At 42.8% G+C, this 21,239-nt stretch overlaps 1 protein-coding gene across 2 annotated transcripts in view; it reads left to right on the top strand.

Annotated features, from left to right (window-relative positions):
- The window catches only part of ARHGAP29 (Rho GTPase activating protein 29), a 71,842-nt gene extending 54,476 nt beyond the window's left edge, over nt 1-17,366 (top strand). For both annotated transcript variants that reach the window (XM_047785260.1, XM_047785261.1), the window contains 10 exons: nt 463-602; nt 1,157-1,261; nt 4,194-4,292; nt 5,272-5,396; nt 5,969-6,157; nt 7,520-7,657; nt 12,114-12,346; nt 13,491-13,818; nt 13,946-14,054; nt 16,238-17,366. In XM_047785260.1, coding sequence (XP_047641216.1) covers nt 463-602; nt 1,157-1,261; nt 4,194-4,292; nt 5,272-5,396; nt 5,969-6,157; nt 7,520-7,657; nt 12,114-12,346; nt 13,491-13,818; nt 13,946-14,054; nt 16,238-17,115 — 2,344 coding nt within the window. In that variant the 3' untranslated portion in view covers nt 17,116-17,366. The remainder of the gene's footprint in view (nt 1-462; nt 603-1,156; nt 1,262-4,193; nt 4,293-5,271; nt 5,397-5,968; nt 6,158-7,519; nt 7,658-12,113; nt 12,347-13,490; nt 13,819-13,945; nt 14,055-16,237) is intronic.
- Nucleotides 17,367-21,239: the final 3,873 nt, after the last annotated feature.

Here is a 21,239-nt window from a genome sequence, read left to right on the forward strand (position 1 = left end):
GCTGAGTTTCCTATCTGTTGTCAGGTGTTGTCTTTTCTAACACTGGCAGAATTGACTTTAAAACATCTGAAATACTATTTAAGCTGTAACTCGCTTAAGAGTAAAGCTCTCCATTTTGACACAGAGTTCAGCTTTGAGGTTTTAGAAATCGTTTGAGAATTGCAAATCATGGTTATATCGATTTTGAATGTCCACAAATTTAGCCTACGTTTTCCGCGCAGGTTGTACTAGAAAAGCGTAACCATGACATGAACAATTGACTTTTGATTCTCTTTTCCATGTTTCAGCTGTAATAAATACACGAGTCATATAAGCTTTATTCATATCTCTTTTAAGAAGTTCAACTGTATAATATGGTTTGTTTTTAATATTTAACTACTCTGTTCCTTAAATTAACAGGATAAAATAGGCTGATTATTAGTCATTCTTCTGAATAATGAGTTTTATTGGGGTTTTTCTTAGGAATGTAAATAAGCAGTTAACAAATAGTTCTCACACTTCTGGATATGGACCTTCTGACTCTTCAGAGGACGCCGTGCGCCTTCCTGACAGTGCCGGCAAGATGGACGAGGACAGGTGCTCCAACAGTGCCGATGTGACAGGTGGTTTTACATACTAAAGGGAGCACCCATTTATTAAAGATAAAACTGCTTAAATGTGATTATTAAGTTGCAGATTTGGTTTAAAAGTTGGGCTTTTTTTTGGCTTTTTAGGGCTGCACCTGCAGCCTACAGAAGTTCCCAGGCTAGGGGTCAAATAATTGGAGCTACAGCTGCCAGCCTACACCACAGCCATAGCAACATGGGATCTGGGCTGTATCTGTGATCTACACAGTATAGTTAACACCATTTCTCAGGCCTATGATAACACAGCAAATTGGATCCTTAACCCACTAAGCAAGACCAGGATCTAACCTGCATCTTCATGGATACTAGTCAGATTCATTTCTCCTGAGCTACAATGGGAACTCCTAAAAGTCTGGCTTTGAATTGTAACCTTATGAGGCTTTACTCACAGTTGTGAGCCCTACACCTATCCTAAAGTCAGTTCTTTAACACTGGTAAAGAAGTTTTGACTCATTTTAAATAACCTTGGTATTTTACCTTATGAAATCCATTTGTGGCCAAGTTTGACTTTAAATATTCTTTTCTTAAAGGTCCGTCTTTTATAAGGTCATGGACATTTGGGATGTTTAGTGACTCTGAAAGCACTGGAGGAAGCAGTGAATCCAGATCTCTGGATTCTGAATCTATAAGTCCAGGTATGTAAGTATTTAAATCTAGAGTGAAAACTCAATGAAAGAACAAGTATTCTTTAACTCTCTGATTTATATAATGAACTGTCTCATAGAGAGGAGAATATAAACATATACATATGGAGAGAGAGAGGGAGAGAGACTTCTGCATCTGTATCTATATATGTATGTATGATTAAATACTTAAAATAGAACAGGCCCCCATATATTCATCACCTCGCCTAAGAAATAAAACCTCATCGGTATGTCAGGGACCCCTGCGTACACCTCCTTGATGAGCTGCCCTGTCACCCGCCAGAATGGACCGTCGTCCTGAATTTTGTTAATCACTCCCTAGCTGTGTTAAATGTTTCGTACTCGTGTCTAGTTGAGCTTTGCCCTCTTCATAATACTATTCAGATAGAATCATACTTTCTTTTGTGACTTCTTTCATTAATCTTTTTTTTTTTTTTGAGAATTCATATTGATGTGAGAAGCTGTCTTTATTTTCTACTATATGCTCGTAGAATTCTGTTCTGCGAACATAAGTCATTATCTCTCTTTTGGATTGTTTTTGAGTTAATTGCTATCATGAACCATATAGTTAACACCAATTCTCGTGCCTGTGGTAACTTACTCATTTTTGTATGTGCCTTAAGGTACTTTGATAGGTAGTCTCATGCTCCTTAGAGAAGCTGCGTAGCTGCTGCTGTTGTTTTTTTTTGTTGTTGTTGTTGTTTTTGGTTTTTTTGTCTTTTTGCTATTTCTTGGGCCGCTCCCGCGGCATATGGAGGTTCCCAGGCCAGGGGTCCAATCGGAGCTGTAGCCACCGGCCTACGCCAGAGCCACAGCAATGCAGGATCCGAGCCGTGTCTGCAACCTACACCACAGCTCACGGCAATGCCGGATCGTTAACCCACTGAGCAAGGGCAGGGACTGAACCTACAACCTCATGGTTCCTAGTCAGATTCGTTAACCACTGCGCCACGACGGGAACTCCTGCATAGCTGTTTTGAATGAACTCTCCCTTAGCGGCTTCAAAGGGAACGACGTGCCAGAGGTAATAGAGCTACCAGGAGAAGAGGGTGTTACTTGAACCCTTGAAATTATTCCTTCAAACTATGAGAGTATTACTTTTGATGTTCTTTCTCCTGCACTTTTTAACCACAAGCTGCCCCAGTTCTGTTTTTCCTGGCTATGTTTCTGACTCCTAGGATCTTGGCATTGTGGGAGAGAGGTTGTAGGATTTAACCTACCTTAAAGTCCAAGGCCTTTTTTTTTTGGTGTTCTACATATTGCAGATTCATATAAATAAATCTGTTGAATTCAAAATTAGAAATAACTTCCATGCAGCACTAGGGTTCATAGGCAAATTATCAAGCAACTACTTTTTTTTCCTTTTTCCTCCCTTCTATTTTTTTAGGGCCCCACCCATGGCAATGGAAGTTCCCAGGCTAGGGGTCCAGTTGGACCTGCAGCTGCCAGCCTACACCATAGCCACAGCCACAGAGGATCTGAGCCGCATCTGCGACCTATACCACAGCTCATAGCAACACCGGATCCTTAATCCACTGAGCAAGGCCAGGGATCGAACCCACATCCTCATAGATACTAGTCAGGTTCCTAACCCACTGAGCCACAGTGGGAGCTCCTTAAGCCACTACTTTTGAGTCCTACTTTAAAATTAATGCCTTTAAGGGACACTTTGGAGATGTGAGCCTAAATATGTAACTGAATATTTGTAATTAGCTTTGTAAAAACAAGGTTCTAGCTATCCTCAGAATTAAGCTGAGCCAGCTCCAGTTTACCCATTAATTTGGGATCGTGTAAGACTTCATGTGATAAAGACAAAAATGTGGAAACTGGGTCTATGACCATAACACCCTGAACGTTCCTGATCTCATCTGGAAACTGGTCACGTGACAAGTGGCTGGCGATCCGGGGACGCGCAGCCTGGAAAGAGGAGACCTGGGGGTGACGGCTGTCCTCAGACACTGGACGCCTAAAGGGCTGAGGGTCAGTGGGCTCCTTTGCTCTTTTAGGGAGACATGGGCCCACGCGCTGGGCTTTCTAGCTGCGGGTTTCTGCTCAGCGATAGAAAGAGGTCGCTTTCCAGTTGGGATGGTTCTAACGTGGACGTGTGGCCTCGTGACTTCTTAGGCACTGGGGGACACATTCAAAACAAAATCGAGTGACCACCTTTTAAGCATGGCTTGAAGGGGAATCTTTGGGGAGAGGGGGTGTGGTGTAGATCTTTCGTAAAGCCCTTTCTAACTCCGAACCTGAGGCCATGAAGGCCTTGAGTGGAGTGAAGTCTTCCACCTGCCCATCGCCCTGCTGGCGATGTCGGCGGGGAGCGAATAAACCTCACTACCTGGTGGGGGCTGCTTCGGAACCTGCTTTGAGACCCAGGGCAGAGTCCTCGGCCGTCGGCTTGTGTCCTGTGCTCTCAGCTCCCCGCCAGGACCGTCGCTCCTGGGTCCCAGTCTCCTGGCTCACTGGCAACATATGTGTGATGGCACTAGTGTGTTGCTGTATTCATGGAGTTTTGTTTATCTTAGAAAGCTTTAGGCGACCTTATGTGTGTTGCTTTATCACTTAACAAGCATCTAATGGCAACTATACCATTGTGCCAGCTCTTCTGTCCGACATTAGTTATAAGATTTGAGTAGAAAATACACCCTGTCTTTATAGAGTTTAGAGTTTATAATCTCTTAATACTTACTATCAGAAGTTGACAGTAAAGTTTCATTGAAATGTGTCATGCTCAGTTTTAAATTTATTTGAAAAAGTCAGATTTCTATTTTCTTTTGTTCCCAGGAATATAAGGATCTCGTTTTCAAAGTCTGTTTATGGAAGCAGATGTTTACATTGTAACTGATAAAATAGGATAACTTGTGTTATTGAAAAAATGTTGTCATTACCCATTTCTGAAATTCTACAACGAATTTTCCTTTAGGAGACTTTCATCGAAAGCTTCCACGAACTCCGTCCAGTGGAACCATGTCTTCTGCGGATGATCTAGACGAAAGAGAGCCGCCTTCCCCTTCAGAAGCTGGTACTACACTCTCCTGAATGCAGTTTCCACTACTGAACTGGTGGAATCAGTAGTATTACATGCTATTAGGGAAAAAACAGTATGATTTAATGAATTACTCTGCATTAAACAAGAGGCATTATGGTGACTTAAGTATATATCCCAACAAATTATGGACAAGTATGGGTTGATGATGTATTAATCAGATGCTACAAATAAAAATATAAGAATAAGCAGCAAAACTACTGGAACCAAAATATACAAGCATGTTGCTGAAATAGGCTAGATATTTTGCTCTCTCATAAACCTAACATGATGACTTAACAGTTGAAAGTGTTGCAATTTATTATTTCTATTCATGAGAGTTTTTGCAAAAGAAAACCCTCTTTAAAAGAAACAGTGTGAGAATCTAGGTGAGACGTAAACAAGTTTCCTTCTCGAGGGCATGGGAAGTTGTGGGTGTTAAAGGATATAAAAGAAAGAAAAGGGCTCATTTGCGACCTCCAGGTACCTGTTTGGGCATCACTTTTGAAAATAATATAGAACACCTGACCTCTGGTAGGATATTGCTAGATAACTAGTTAATGTTATCTATACTTTTATAACGAATTAAGAATAGTTTTGTCTTTGGTACAAATAATGCTGACCTACTAACTTCATGTGGCTAGTTTCCTTCAATGCTTTTATAGGGTCCTTTTTAAAGAATGTCATGCCACATGTGCAGTGAAGGGCATGTTCATAACAGTGTAGACTTGCTGATTCTGGAAACCTGATTCCACACTGTTTCAGACGTGGCTTAGTGCTTTGATGGTGGTTCTCATAGCTGAAATGTTTGATAGATGTGTGCCTTGTAAGAGATATATAAATTGGATGCTTGTTTTGATGTTACAGACTCAATAGATTTTTGTGATCTTATTTAAAAACTTTTTAAAGTGTATTGTGTGGTGGTATTTTTCTGTTGTCTGACAGTTATTATGTACTAATCTGCTTCCCTTGCAAGGACCCAATAAGAAGACGCTGATGTCAAAGGCAGCGCTCACGCACAAGCTGCGCAAACTGAGATCCCCCACAAAGTGCAGGGATTGCGAAGGCATTGTCGTGTTCCAGGGTGTCGAGTGTGAAGAGGTAAGGTCTTTCTGGACTTGCAGTAGCCCTTTTAGGCTTTTTTCTTTCTGCTTTTTTGTTTTTAATTTTATTGATTAGGGTCTTTCACAAATGTATTTTTAGCGAATTGAACCACAGCATACCTTCTATAATTTTATATTTCATTTTGCTTTCAAATGTATTTGAGGAGTTCCCGTCGTGGCGCAGTGGTTAACGAATCCGACTAGGAACCATGAGGTTGCGGGTTCGGTCCCTGCCCCTGCTCAGTGGGTTAACGATCCGGCATTGCCGTGAGCTGTGGTGTAGGTTGCAGACACGGCTCGGATCCTGCGTTGCTGTGGCTCTGGCGTAGGCCGGCTGCTACAGCTCCGATTAGACCCCTAGCCTGGGAACCTCCATATGCCTCGGGAGCGGCCCAAAGAAATAGCAAAAAGACAAAAAAATAAGTAAATTTTTTAAAAAAATGTATTTGAGACACCACGAGTAATGCCTTTTAAGCTCGTTTTTGTTATGATACCACTCTTCCTGTAATTTGTCCAGTCGTGAATAGTTTTAAGGTGAGTTAACCATTTAAAACTATCATTTTCTTATAGTGTCTCCTTGTTTGTCACCGCAAGTGTTTGGAAAATTTAGTCATCATTTGTGGTCATCAGAAACTTCCGGGGAAAATACACTTATTTGGAGCAGAATTCACCCAAGTTGCAAAAAAGGAACCAGATGGCATTCCTTTTGTACTTAAAATATGTGCTTCAGAGATTGAAAATAGAGCCTTGTGTCTACAGGTACATTATAAATTAAATTTTTATTTTATTTGCCCATTTTTATTTTATTTTATTTTTTTATTCTTTTGTTGTTGTTGTTGTTATTTCCCCAATACAATTTTTTTTTCTACTGTACAGCATGGTGACATACAGCAGTTACACATACATGTACACATTCTGTTTTCACACATTATCATGCTCCATCATAAGTGACTGGACATAGTTCCCAGTGCTACACAGCAGGATCTCATTGCTAATTCATTCCAAAGGCAATAGTTTGCATCTGTTAACCCCAAGTTCCCCATCCACCTCACTCCCTCCTCCTCTCCCCCTCCCCCTCGGCAACCACAAGCCTGTTCTCCAAGTCCATGATTTTCTTTTCTGTGGAAAGGTTCATTTGTGCTGTATATTAGATTCCAGATATGAGTGATATCATATGGTATTTGTCTTTCTCTTTCTGACTTATTTCACTCAGGATGAAAGTCTCTAGTTCCATCCATGTTGCTGCAAATGGCATTATTTCATTCTTTTTTATGGCTGAGTAGTGTTCCATTGTGTATATATATACCACATCTTCTTAATCCAGTCATCTCTCGATGGACATCTGGGTTGTTTCCATGTCTTGGCTATTGTGAATGGTGCTTCAGGGAACATGCGGGTGCTTATGTCTTTTTTAAGGAAAGTTTTGTCCGGAGATATGCCCAAGAGTGGGATTGCGGGGTCATATGGTAGTTCTGTGTATAGATTTCTAAGGTATCTCCAAACTGTTCTCCATAGTAGTTGTACCAGCAGTGCAGGAGGGTTCCCTTTTCTCCACAACCCCTCCAGCATTTGTTATTCATGGACTTATTAATGATGGCCATTCTTACTGGTGTGAGGTGGTATCTCGTGGTAGTTTTGATTCGCATTTCTCTAATAAACAGGGATGTTGAGCATTCTTTCATGTGCTTGTTGGCCTTCTGTACATCTTCCTTGGAAAAATGTCTATTCATGTCTTTCACCCATTTTTCAATTGGGTTGTTGGCTTTTTTGCTGTTGAGTTGTATAAGTTGCTTGTATATTCTAGATATTAAGCCCTTGTCAGTTGCATCACTTGAAACAAAGTTTTAAATAATTTTATTTTTTAAAATTAATTTTTATACATAAGATGTGATTGGTTCTAATGATAAGGAGACTTTAAAGGAGGACAGTGCTCTCGATTTTTACTAAATAATGGAATTTTTTAAAAACTGAATTGATTTAGATTTATTTGGAAAATACTACCCAATTTGGTCCTAGTTGTTTTTTTTTTTTTTAATTTTAGTAAAAATTGAAGTAGACGTTAAATATTTAACACTTGAAGTGAAGCAAAGTTTTGCAAAATTCTTCTCTTTTCTTCTCAAGGGAATTTATCGTGTGTGTGGAAACAAAGTGAAGACTGAGAAGCTGTGTCAAGCTCTGGAGAACGGAATGCACCTGGTGGACATTTCAGAATTCAGTTCACATGACATCTGTGATGTCTTAAAATTATACCTTCGACAGGTAAAGTTTTTACTCTTGAAACTTAATAGTAGATAGAGCAAAAATACAGTTTGCAGTTTGCTAACATTTGCTGCACCTATTTTTTCAGTGACAGACTGTATCCTTATCTTTCCAGTTACTAATGTACAGGTCAAAGAGAATATGAAATAATGCTCAGTTTAAAGACCCATAATAGTACTACGCTCACTCACTTTCCATCACCCGGCCTAAGGCAACGGAATATTACCGTACCCAAGAGAAGGCCTGTGTGCCCTCCCCAGGTCGTCGCCCCCAGCTCTACCCAAAGGTCTTCCCTAACATGTTAGCAGCTCCCTCTCTTTTCTTTATAGTTCTAACACGTGTTGTGCATTCCTGAACAACGTATCATAAGTTCTAGAAAACTGAGTAGAAAGCATAAATCTATCTGTTTGAGAGAAGTCCACGAGTTCCCATTGTGGCTTGTGGGTTAAGAACCCGACATGGTGTCCTTGAGGATGCGGGTTTGATCTCTGGCCTTGCGCAGTGAGTTAAGGATCTGGCATTGCCGAAAGCTATGGCTTAGGTCACAGAATCAGCTTGGATCTGGTGTGGCTGTGGCTGTGGTGTAGGCCTGCTGCTGCAGCTCTGATTCGACCCCTAGCCCAGAAACTTCTGTATGTCACAGGTGTAGCTGTAAAAAAGGAAGAAAGAAAGTTAAGTCCACTATTCACACTATTATATGATGGATCCAGTAAGTAGAACAGTGTCTGGGTCATAGTTCAGCTTGACCTTCATTAATATTTAAGGAGCTGGTGTGGGAGGATGGTGGCCAGGGCGTCAGTGCACTCAGGGAGCATGGATCTCACCATTCCTGGGGCGGCAGGCAGGGCTGTCCTGTGAGCTGGGCATTGGAAGTTCGGCAGGAATGTGGTCGGGGGTGGACTGCTCTCTCTTTTCTCTTTCTGTCCTCACTGTTGTACCTGCATGTTTCAGGAATAGATCCAAAGAGAAGGCTTCTGTGGGGTGAGGTAAGAGGCCCTCGTGGCTCAGGCAGCAGCTCACAGAAGGGTTGCCCGAGCCGTCAGCACGTTGTCAGGATAAGCCACGTACAGAAGATCTGGCCCAGGCCCAGCTGCATTCTGTCCTCAGGTGAAAGCGAAGAGGGTGTTACAGGGAGCGTAGTGACAGTGGCCCTCGCTGTGTCCAGCTCTGGAGTTCTTGTCTCCATCAGGGTCCTTTTCAATATGGTGAGGAGCCGTCATCCTCTTGTGTGTCATGTCTTCCTGTTTTCTGTTTATTCTCCTGTTTGGGTCGTACAAGCAAGATGGATTACGAGTAAATATTTGAGGGGAGTTCCCATTGTGGCATGGCGAAAATGAATCCGACTAGGATCCGTGAGGTTGCAGGTTCGATCCCTGGCCTCGCCCATTGGGTTGAGGATCCGGTGTTGCTGTGAGCTGTGGTGTAGGTTGCAGACGTGCCTCGGATCTGGCATTGCTACAGCTGTGGCGTAGACTGGCAGCTGTAGCTCCAATTAGACCCCTAGCCTGGGAACTTCCATGTGCCTTAAAAAAAAAGAAAAAAAAAAGTAAATATTTGAAACTATTTTATCTGTAAATGTCTTTATTTTACTTTCTTGAATGGGAGTGAAAAAGTGGATAGGGCGGAAAGTTATAATATTCTAGGCTGGAAATTATTTTTCTTCAGAAATTTGAAGGCATTTATGTCAAAAATTTTGCAGCCTGAATTCCTTCTCATTCCTGATTCTTTATGTGTGGCCTAATGTTCTTTCTGAAAACTTGTGGAATCTTCTTTTTCTCCCCATTATCCTAAAATTTCAGTGTGTGCCTCAATGTGGGCGTACTTTGACCCAGTGTCTCAGGCACTCCACAAGCTCTGTCATTCTCCTTACTTCCTTAGTGCCTGGAACTTTATTTTTCTTGCTCATTTCTTTCCCTCTGTTTCTCTAAATTTTCTTTCTGGAACTTGTGTTTGGATACTTAACAACTTGTACTGGTTCTCTAGCTTCCTTCCCTTTTTCCTATTATTTCTCTTTTGTTTGTTTTTGTTTTCTTTTAATGCTTTCTAAGGAATTTCCTCAGCTTTATCTTCCATTTAAACCATTTCTGAAATCATGTTTTACATTTCTGAGATTGTTTTAATTTCCAAGAATTCTGATTTTCTATTCCTTTTACGGCATTCTTTCTCTTTTATTGAATGCAGTATTTCTTCTACCTGAAATATTCATAGCTTTCTAAAAAGTGATTCTTTTCTTAACCTCTGTCCCTGTCTAATAGAAATAGAATGTGAGCCCTATATATATATATTAAATTTTCTAGCAGCCACATTAAAAAACAGGTCCAGTTGATTTTAGTATTTAACATAGTGAAAATATTATCTGAACATCTAATCAGTATTTTAAAATTATTAGTAAAATATTCTACTTTTTTCGGTACTGAGTCCTTGAAGTCCAGTGTGTGTTTTTCATTTAGCACACATGTCAGTTTGGAAGAGCTGTATCTCCACAGCTCAGTAGCTGTATGTGGCTTGTGGCCGCAAGATTGACAGCACAGTAGTAGATCACCGAGTAGGTTTTTTCCCTACTTCTTTTGATTTCTATCTTCCGTAGTTGTTTTCATATAAAAGCTTTGGGAATTAAAATCTCTCCAGAAGCTCTTGAACGTATGAAGGCTTTGAAGATTTTTACTCTAGTGTTATCTAGGAGAGCTGTTTGGGAAACACCTGATGTCTGTACCTTGACGGCTCTGCTCTTGGGCTGGTCTGACACCCAGTGAAGAGTTTTCCCCTGCCTGAAGTACGGCTCCAGAACTCCGGGAACCAAGCTAGGGAAGAAGACTCCAGGATCTCTGCATTCGGCAGGCGTACAGTCCCTCAATTCTTATTCTGACGTGGCGATGCACCTGTTCCTTGTGCTCGGCATTGCCCGTCTGCACACCCTCTGTTTTGCACAACCTGGAGAAGAAATCCTCAGCCTTCTGAGGCTACTCAGGAGCATGGCATAGAGACATGATCTAGAAATCTAATGCTTCTTAGATAGCTCACCCTTGCCCCCATCAGAGGACCTAGCCTGACAGTCCCTGAGTCTCCGCAGGATCCGGTATGTCCTTTGCCGGTTGCCGGTCTGGAACTTGAGCTTTCTTGGGAGTGCGCGTCAGCACTCGCTCATCTCCTCTTCCGCTTGTGAGATGTCGCTTTTGGCTCCGTTCCTTTTCTCCCAGTCCTGTGGGCTTAGCTGTACTTCAGTGGCGTCAGAGGAGAGAAATAAGGTACAGACGTGTGCCATGCTAGCCAAGGAAACTGCCGCTAGCTCTTCAGTCACATCTTACAGGATCCTCAAGGGAGAACGGGAGACTTCTACTCTTCCTTGATTTCTGCTGGCCAGTCGGCGAGATGAAATAAATGGGGCCCGGTACAGCATTAGTGTGGGGGAACCATGCTCAGTTCTTACCGCCTTATTAGAGAGGAGCCTTTGTTTTCCTCATTACCATGTGGGAAATCAAAGCTCCAAGATGAGCAAGGTAGAAATTGATCTCACACACCCCCACCACCCCGGAACCAGCAGAGAGAACTGGAGCAGTGGGTGCTGCCTCGGCACGGATGGTGCAGGACAGCGGCCCGCCCGAGAGATGCTGTGTTTTCCATCCCCGGAACCAGTTATGCCAGCAGACGGGTCAACCGGGTTGGCTCGTCCATAGTTTGAGAGAGGAGCTTTCTCTTTTGACCTGCTTAGGGCAGTTCTAGTGGTATTTTAAAATTAGATAATGAAATGTTGACAGTTTATTTCTCGTAAGCCATATTGTCTTCGGCCCATTTTCAATCTGACCCAAGTAAAACACAAGGGCCTTAGAGCATTTTGTTCTCTGTCTCCCCCACACCAACAGAAAATAAGCTTTTTCTAATTAATTTGACTTAGTCTTGTACGTCATCCTGGATTTGCTTCAATGAAATAGTTGAAGATGGTGCCAACTTTGGGGCAGTCCTGAATGTAATTGGCATAGACTGTGTATCAGAGTTTTAAAATGACATGGCACAGCTTTAGGTTTAGATTTCGCTGATTACCACTGGACTCATTTTTAATCTAGATGTAATATATGTTGATGTTGGGTTCATTTTATAGATCACATCTGGCAAACATAGACTTTTATTGTTGTGGAGTGTAATTTTTTGGCAATATTGAGATATAATTGGCAACGACACTGTGTGAGTTTAAGGTTCCGACATAATGACGTGACTCACATACCTTGTGAAGCGATTATCACGTTAAGTTTAGGGAACATCCATCATCTCATGTGGAGTCCAAACTAAAGAAATAGAAAGTAGTGTTTGTCCTTGTGATGCGATGTGTGTGCATGTCTAAGTGTGGATTGACCGTAAGTCCTGTTACTCTAGAAGGGACGTACTAAACCGCCATTCAATAGATTATCAGCAGGCAAAACACGGACAGCATGATGTTCCTAATGTAATTTTATCTCTTTAGCTTCCAGAACCATTTATTTTATTTCGACTGTACAAGGAATTTGTAGACCTTGCAATAGAGATCCAGCATGTAAATGAAGAACAAGAGACCAAAAAAGATAACCCCGAGGACAAAAAATGGCCGAGTACATGTATAGAAATAAATCGAATTCTTCTAAAAAGCAAGGACCTTCTAAGACAACTACCCGCAGCAAATTTTAACAGCCTTCATTACCTCATAGTTCATCTTAAGCGGTAAGAACTTTGAATAAGATCAGTTTTTTGGTTTTGCTTTTAGGGTTTTTTGAAAATTATAGTAAAAGGCACAGACCATACGTTTTTTAAGAGTGCGGTTCAGTGGCATTAAGTCCATTCACATTGTTGTGTTTTTACACCGAATGTCTCATTTCTCATGCATGGAGACCGGAGTATCCATTCATGCAGCCACCCTCTTTCCCTCAGGCGCCTCCTCTGTGCCAGGCTCTGGCTGGGGCAGTGAGGATGAAATGTAAGGCCTCTGTCCTCTGTTGTGCTCCTGAGCTTGAGGGCAGGCCTGCACCCAGCGCAGTGCAGCCTCTTTCTGGTTGCCGCGGAGTTTGCCCAGCCCGCAGAGGAGGATGAAGGACGGGGTCGCGGTCAGAGAGGGTGGCCCCGAGCCGGACTCGGAGAACCGAGTGGTGGTGTGGGGACCGAGAATGTGCACAAGAGCGTCCCAGGCGGAGGGCGGTCGACGCAGAGACGCACGGGAGGTTGTTTTACCTCGGGGCCGTACACGTCGAACGCGTAGGCCGGGCTGGAGAGGCAGTGGGCAGCATCCAGCGCGCGAGCGGGAGCCCTGACGGGAGTTACACGTGCCAGGCCCGACTCCTTTCCATACTCGCTGAAGACTTTTGAGCCAGGAATTTAACAGGCTTGGGTTCGCCTGCTAGATCTTTCTGGCAGCAGCATGGAAAATGGGCTAGAGGGAGGGCGTTTACTTCAGACCATCTCCTTGATAGCCGCGAAGCGAAAGGTGGTGAGAGTTTGAAGTAAGGCCAGAGCAGCGGGAGCGGCACGAGAGCAGAGAGATCTTAGGACCAGCAAGGCTTGAAGCCTAGCTGTGGGCGACGGTAGAAGATTTCCAGCCTAGGGACCTGGGAGGGTTGTTGTGTCTTTACTACGACAGGAGCAGCTTTTCAGGGCATTTTTTAATTTCTTTTGGTAAAAACTGTACTGGCTCCTTCTGCTTATTGAAATTTAATCCTAATGCTATGAAACCAGTTTGGGGTGTGGTCAGTAGCTAATTGAATCAATATATCCTTTTCCTGGACTTCCGCAGCCCCTTCTTCCTCCACCCATCCCCGCCCTAGTAAACTGCCATCAAGGAAACCTAACACAGCGCTGTGTGTCTGCTTCGCAGAGTCGTGGATCACGCAGAAGAAAACAAGATGAACTCCAGAAACCTGGGGGTGATATTCGGCCCGAGTCTCATTAGGCCAAGGCCCACGGCTGCTCCTGTCACCATCTCCTCCCTCGCCGACTATTCCAATCAAGCGCGGCTGGTGGAGTTTCTCATTACCTACTCACAGAAGATCTTCGACGGGTCCCTGCAGCCACAGGATGTGGCTGTGTGGAGTACAGGTGTTGCACCCCAGGTTGACCAAGGCGGTCTTCCAAAGCCTCTGTTATCACCAGAAGAAAGAGATCCAGAACATTCTATGAAGTCACTGTTTTTCTCTTCAAAGGAAGTGAGTTTTGCCGTTTTTGTGTTGGAACTTGTAATGCTTATGTCATTAATAAGTTAAAAATCTTGGAACCGTTTATTTTGAGGTGTGTCTTGCTTCTTCATGTTTAAAAGTTTTCTTCCATCAACAGGATATCTGTACTGCAGAGAGTGAAAACAAAATTTTTGAAACTGCTGCATCATTTGAGGAATCAGAACGAAAGCAGAGTGCATTAGAAAAATGTGACGCATGTCTTATTGGTGAGTGGCCATGTAAAATGCATGTTCGATTACTTAAAACTGGCCAAATAAAGCATGATTAAAAGTCAAGGCGAGTGGAGTTGAGGGAAGTCAGAGACAGAAGCTTCATTAGTAAATGGATCTTTGCCAACCATTAAGAAAGTTGCCTTTTGGGAACTCCCTGGTGGCCCAGTGGTTAAGGATCCAGCATTGTCACTCTTGGGGCTCAGATCCCTGCTGTGGTATGGGTTCAGCTGCTGGCCTGGAAATTTCTGCATGCCACCATTGAGGCCAAAACAAGAAAGTAGCTTTGGTATTTGTATGAGTGTCATTCTTTACTATATTCCTTCTTATAAAAAGACATCTTGGAGTTTATAGGTGTGTTTCGTTGTCTTTCTGAAAATTTTTGCCGTTTTCATTTTTGCCATCAGTTAAGTCAAGGCAGAGATGTGTTGAGCGGCATCATCGTTGTGGCTCTTACTGTGGATCGTTGTTGATCTAACTAACTGCTCAGAGTCAACTGAACTCCTAAAATTCAAACCGTTTAGGCTCCAAAAATTCCTAATTTTTTTTCAAATGCCTTTTCCTATCACCTGCCTTTACACATTAAGCACACATCTATGTATGTCTTTTTTATTTCCTTGACTGTAGTTATCTTATCCGCCGAATGATAATTTTAGTTGTAGTGATTGGTAGCTTTTGCTTTGTAGAAAGGCCTCCATTTGTCACTATAAATCTATACCTCTCTAGAGCTAACTGCTGAGCTTTTAAGGTGCAGCCATATATATTCAATTTGCTGTATGATGAAATGTTAGTGATCACAGCCTGACAAGGTCTAAAAAGTAAGGGAGCTAATATCAAGTGCCTGCCTGCTCTCTGCTAGGCACTGTGCTTATTGTTTGATTCGTTTATCTGATTTGATCTTCAGAAAAGTTCTGTGCTATAACATAGGTCGTATTCGCCCTATTCAGCCCTCAGCCTAGCAGTCTGAGAGAGCGTAGATCCTGCCAGAGCTCGTGTCTCTGATGCATTGTTCGGTAGTTGAACCTGTTTGTGATTATTTCACTATTCATGATACAGGGCTCCCAGTTAGGAATAGTAATAAAAAGAAATGACATTTTTTGAGGGCTTACCGTTTGCCAGATATTTCTAAGCACTTTTCATGATTAGATGAAGAGGCTGCACATCATCATAGAGACAAAGACGCTTCCTCTTTGACAGATGAAGACACTGAGGGAGGTGACACTGCCCGGCCCGGAGCCAAGGGCTGGAGCTGGGCTGAGCCTGGCACCTGGGCTTCGGCGTCTGCAGCCTGATGGCCGTGTGGCAGGTCCCTTAGGGTGTTGGGTACATGCCCGGGAAGGACCTGGAAACCCAGGGAAGAGAGGTCCCCAGTCTCCGGGGTAGGGGACGGTTGGAGGAGGAGACGCTGCCCAGTCATCCTGCTGGGCTCCTGTCTGCACACCGCTGCCTGGAAGAGCCTGAGCTGAGGGCCGGGATTTACCAGAAATGGGAATTTTTTTAGGGGAGATGCAGCAAAAAGGGACAGGGTTTAAAGGAACTCAGGGTCCCATTTTGAGAAAACATGGGTCATGGATCCAGGCTTGATAGTAAAGAAAGTACATCTGGGAGGAAATAGCAAACGTGGAGAATGACAGTTTTTACTTAAAATAAGACTGTTCAACCTTCATCAGACAGAATGACTGTTCCGGTGCATTTTACGAGTTGATCAGACCAGGGCATGGAAGGCATGGAATGTGATAGGCTGTCCCTGTGAGTTGCGTACAACTGAAAAGCACCTCGCGTTGGCAGAAACTTTGGAATTCAGGACCTACTTATATTTGGTTGGCCTGTGAATTGGTGTCACTTCTCTGAGGGTGACACCAATATCTGCCTGTTGAAATCGTGATAACTCTTTCACCCAGTAAATACTTGTTCATATGCAGTACGTGAAAGAAGTTTGTTTCCTAACCTGTAGTAAATTTTGTATCTGTTTATTACAGTGATTTAAATAAATATGGAATTCTAACGTTTTAATTCAAAGTGTGCCTTTATTATTTTATATTTAATTGTTATTTAACAGAATAAGTTGGAAAACAAAAACTTTGGTTTTTAGAGGGTGTTCATCTGTAACTCCTTCAGACTTGCTTGTTAACTACGTGCCATCAAGTTTGATTTTTTAAATGAATCTTTTCCTTTTTCAGACAACAAAGGGCTTTTGCTCATAGACCAAGAGCTTCAGCCAGCATCACGAAAGATGGAAGATGTGTGTAAAACCTCTAAGCTGTCTGCCCTGAAATCCGAGAGGGAGATGAACGGTGTTGAGAGGCATACCGCAAGGGCCAAGCTTAGACCTGTGAGTTTGCCCGTAGGTAGGCCACTCCTTCTTGCGAGCCCTCCTGACGAGAGAAATGGCAGAGATATGGGAAATGTAAATTCAGACAAGTTTGGCAAGAAGCCTTCCTTTGACGGCAGTAATAGAAAAGACACCCCAACTTTTGTTTGTCCTAAATTTGATGGCTTTGGTCAGCAGCCTCTACAGAAAACTCGGGAGAAGCAGGGTGAACAAAATGAGCTGGCTGCAAAGACTCCAGTGGTGGTGCCCCACGTGTTCCAGGACAGAGGAGTGACAACGAGCATCAGGAGTGGTGGGGACCACCCGGGCAGCACCACCCAGCCCAGCAAGCCATACGCAGAACCCAGCAGGGCAGCCAGACAGGTGTCAGAGAGACGGTCCTCTGACTCGTGCCCTCCTGCCCCTGTCAGAGCGCCCAGGACACTGCAGCCCCAGCACTGGACAACGTTTTATAAGCCACATGCTCCTGCTGCTGGTGGCAGGGGGGAGGAGGAGAGACCTGTGACATCCCCTGCAGCCGTGCCCCCTGCCACCCCGGAGCAGGCACCGAAATCGCCTCCAGGCCCAGAAACCTTGTCACCTGGGCCCGGGCAGCCGGCTGGTAAGCCGAAGGAGAGGGCCGAGGAGCGTGACCTGCCCGGCCTGCATCCCGTGTGTCAGAGGCCGAGGCTGAAACGCATGCAGCAGTTTGAGGACCTTGAAGACGAAATCCCGCAGTTTGTGTAGGGGTGTCAGAATGCGAATGCGGTTTTTCTTTTGTCGTTGTTTTGTGGTATTTGTTTTTTGAGAGAAGTTTTGGACAGGGCCCTGTTGTGTAGGTTTGCCACATCCTACACGTTGCTTTTTGTCATTGTGTTGTGTTATCCTGTGGTTATATTGAATGGTAGACTGTTGTGATAGGGCCCCATCTGTGCCTCACTGGAATTATATGTATTTTTGAAGTTGTGAATAAATAGACTCATGTTTTTTAAAGTTCATTTGATTTCCCGTAAAGCGGTCCATTTAATATGTGCATCCATAATATATGACAAAGCTCTCAACTAATAGGTGCAATTGAGGGAAATCAGCTTTATGTTTTGAAGTGAAACTACATGCTTATTTATAAAAGGAATGTTTCTGAATGCACGTGCCTGAAAGATCTTTGTTTGGTATGATTGTTTCTTCACACAAGTTTATAGTATGTCCTTGACCGTTTGCGCTTTTATGGTATATATGTAACATTTTATTTTTCAGTTGGCAGTTCACTTAACCTTTTCATATTTGCATAATGGCCAAAAGGCTTGCAGATCTGTATTCAGTTGCATTTTAATTAATGATTAGATTTTACATTTGGTAGTCAGTTGAATTGTACAAAGAAAATGCACTTAAACAAGTCTCTAAATTATATAATTCAGTCATGTCTCATTTGGTTTTAGATGTTACACACTTAATAATTTTTCACCTCTTTGTTCTGCATCAACTTTTGTTGTTCAACAGTTCTGAACATTTTGGCATTTTATATAATAGTTCAAAACAATGTTTTAAAATTCAGTGCACTTCCTCTTAATGTCATCTGGGCTTTGTGGTTTTTTTGTTTTTGTTTTTGTTTTTTTACCATTCCTTTTGTATGAAATGTTTCCACTTATAAATAATTGTATGTACTTTTTCTACCAGGATGTATAACCATTGACAATGTATGTTTCATCTGAATCATGCAAAGATTTATTTAAGTCATTTCTAAGAGTATAGTTCAATAAGTCTCGTCTGAAATTTGAGAGAAGGTGTAGATGATTGGCTATATTTCATTTATAAAATTCCCAGTTTTTAGAACTAGTGCAGTTCTGTTATTTTCTTGGTTTTATCATTTTGCCTGAAATAGGATATAAAAGGGACAAAAAAAGTAAAATAGCCTCTTTTTGTATGTGTGAATTATATTTGTAACAAATGCTTTTATATGACCATGTTATACTTGATAAAATATATATACATATATATATTAACCAGTTAAATTATTTCAAGTTCTTGTGGCTTCTCTGAAATTGCTGCCTCTTAGGGTGTGAGACGTGAAGGTTTCTTGACTGTTGGCTTTAGCCGTCAGCAAGTGGCACCCCTGTGACCCTTGACTCCAACATGGAATGCATTTTCTGGGAAGTTTTCATGCTTCTGCATGACATGAAGGACTCGGGAGAAAGAACAACCCACCCTTTTGCACTGGAGCCTTGTTTTTAGTCCTCATTGTAAAAAATATAAAAGAATTGTATTAGTACTCAATGCCACTCAACTATACACTTAAAACTTGGTAAAATGGTAAATTCTGTTACACATATTTTGCCACAATTAAAAATTTTACAGGATGCATTTTCTATTGTTAAACACTACCTAATATTCCTTAGTGATTACACAGGGCTGTCAGATTCTGATGTAAGTGTACTCTTAAGGCTGTGTAATCACTAAGGAATATTAGGTAGTGTTTAACAATAGAAAATGCATCCTGTAAAATTTTTAATTGTGGCAAAATATGTGTAACAGAATTTACCATTTTACCAAGTTTTAAGTGTATAGTTGAGTGGCATTGAGTACATTCACATTGTTCTGTAACCGTGACCACCATCCATGTCCAAAACTTGCTCACCATTTCATACTGAACCTTAGAAAATGTACTTTTAAAGCATTCTTAGTTTTCCTTTCATCTGTTGAGATAAGCCAAAGAATACAATCAAGTAGGCTCTCGGTTTCCCCTTTTTTTTTTGTTTTTTTGTTTTGTTTCTTTTTATGGCTACACCTGCCGTGTATGGACATTCCTGGGCCAGCAGTTGAATCGGAGCCATAGCCACGGCAGTGCCAGATCCTTAACCCCCTGAGCTAGGCCAGGGATCGAACTTGTATCTGCTGAGAGACGGTGTCAGGCCCTTAACCCACTGAGCCACAACAGGAGCTCCATCCCCTCACTTTTGAACCTCACGAGAAAGAGTTCGACTTTGGGTTCCTTCCTGCCTTTAGGGCTCTTAGCATCTTGTCCTGCGGAAGCTGTTCCGGTCTGCAGATGCTCTCTGGTTTCCTGGGCCCTTACGTCTCCCTCGAGGCGGTGTTGCTGTTGCCAGAGCGCCCACACGTGCCTTGTGCCTTGCTACCCAGCAATGCAGTAGCGATCCTTCAGCAGGAAGTTGTCTGACGTCACACAGAAGGAATGTGGGCCAAGGGAAGGGGCAGTAGGGGGGGGGCCTTTCCGAGCTGCCAGAGCACCGGGAGGTTGTGTGGAAAGCATGGTGTTCAAGTTCCCAAGAAGCCGTTTGTGAAGGGTTGATCATACCTTCCCTGGATAGGCTTGTTTTTCATGCTGAGGACTTAAGCAGAATTTATGAGTATTTAAAATTACTTTAAGTGCCACTTGGACAAGGTATTTCTTTTGATACAGAGATGAAGATAGCCCATAAGGGACTTGTTGCCTAGAGATCTCAGAAGCAAATGGAATCCTACCTACTTCCTGAGCTGATTTACTTTAAAGATAGTACTATGGCCACACTGTTCCCAAGTGACATCATGTCACAGTATTTGTACAACTATAAAAATCTTTGAGGTGGCAACCATTGTGTATTTTTGACAATATAGTCACCATATGTAAATCTCTGAGTTTTTCTTTCCTAGAGGCTGGAAATTGTTTCTGTGTTGCTATGATTACATATGAGGACCATTCAGTAACATCTAAAGTTCAGCAAAGCTGCTGCCTTCACAATCAGTACGCAAAAGTCCGCTGTACTCATGTGTGTATGGCAGCAACTAATAGAAAAGGAATGTATTTAGAAAGATCTCTCGGGAGTTTCTGTCGTGGCGCAGTGGTTAACGAATCCGACTAGGAACCATGAGGTTGCAGGTTCCATCCCTGGCCTCGCTCAGTGGGTTAAGGATCTGGTGTTGGCGTGAGCTGTGTTGTATGTCACAGACGTGGCTCCGATCCCTTTTTGCTGTGGCTGTGGTGTAGGCCTGCGGCTACAGCTCTGATTAGATCCCTAGCCTGGGAACCTCCATATGCCGCAGGAAGCAGCCCTAGAAAAGGCAAAAAAAAAAAAAAGATCTCTTAATAGCATGAAAAAATTTGAAGTACCTAAGAATAAGCCTAACAAAACATACACAAGATCTTCATGGAGAAAACTTCAGACAGTAGCAGGAGGCATTTAAGGAGACTGTAAATAAATGCAGTGCTCTGTGTTAGGCATGGGTTGGAAGCCACAACTTGGAAAGATAGTCATAATTTTATAGGTATTATTAAAGCTTACAGCTTTAATGTGACCACATCCAATAGAATTTTTGAATCATTTGCAAGTTGCAGACATGAAGCCTCATTAACCCTCCTCTAGTGATACTCCCTTAAACAAGAGTACTCCTGCGCTGCTGGAGCATGACCATCAAAGTCAGACGGACGTTGACGGATGATGTCTGGTCCGCAGACCACAGTCATGTTTTGCTGATTGCCCCGTAAAGTCCCTCTGCTCCAGATCCCAGCTCCGGATCACATAGTACATTTAGTTGTCCTTTATCTTTTCTTCTTCAATCTGGAAAAGTTTTGGGTTTGAGGGTTGGTTGGTTGGTTTTCTGTCTTTTTAGGGCTGCGCCTGTGGCATGTGGAAGTTCCTGGGCTAGGGAACAGTGGAGCTGCAGCCGTAGTCCTCCGCCACAACCACGTGGGATCCAAGCTTCATCTGCGACCTACGCCACAGCTCACTGGCAACGCCAGATCCTTAAGCCCCTGAGCAAGGCCAGGGATTGAACCCATCATCTTACAGACACTATGTCTGGTTCTTAACCTGCTGAGCTGCAACGGAAATTTCCAGAGCAGTTTTAAGTCTTTTTTTCATGGCCTTAGACTTTTTTGA

Source organism: Phacochoerus africanus, chromosome 6 (genome assembly GCF_016906955.1).
Source record: "Phacochoerus africanus isolate WHEZ1 chromosome 6, ROS_Pafr_v1, whole genome shotgun sequence".
NCBI lineage: Eukaryota > Metazoa > Chordata > Mammalia > Artiodactyla > Suidae > Phacochoerus > Phacochoerus africanus.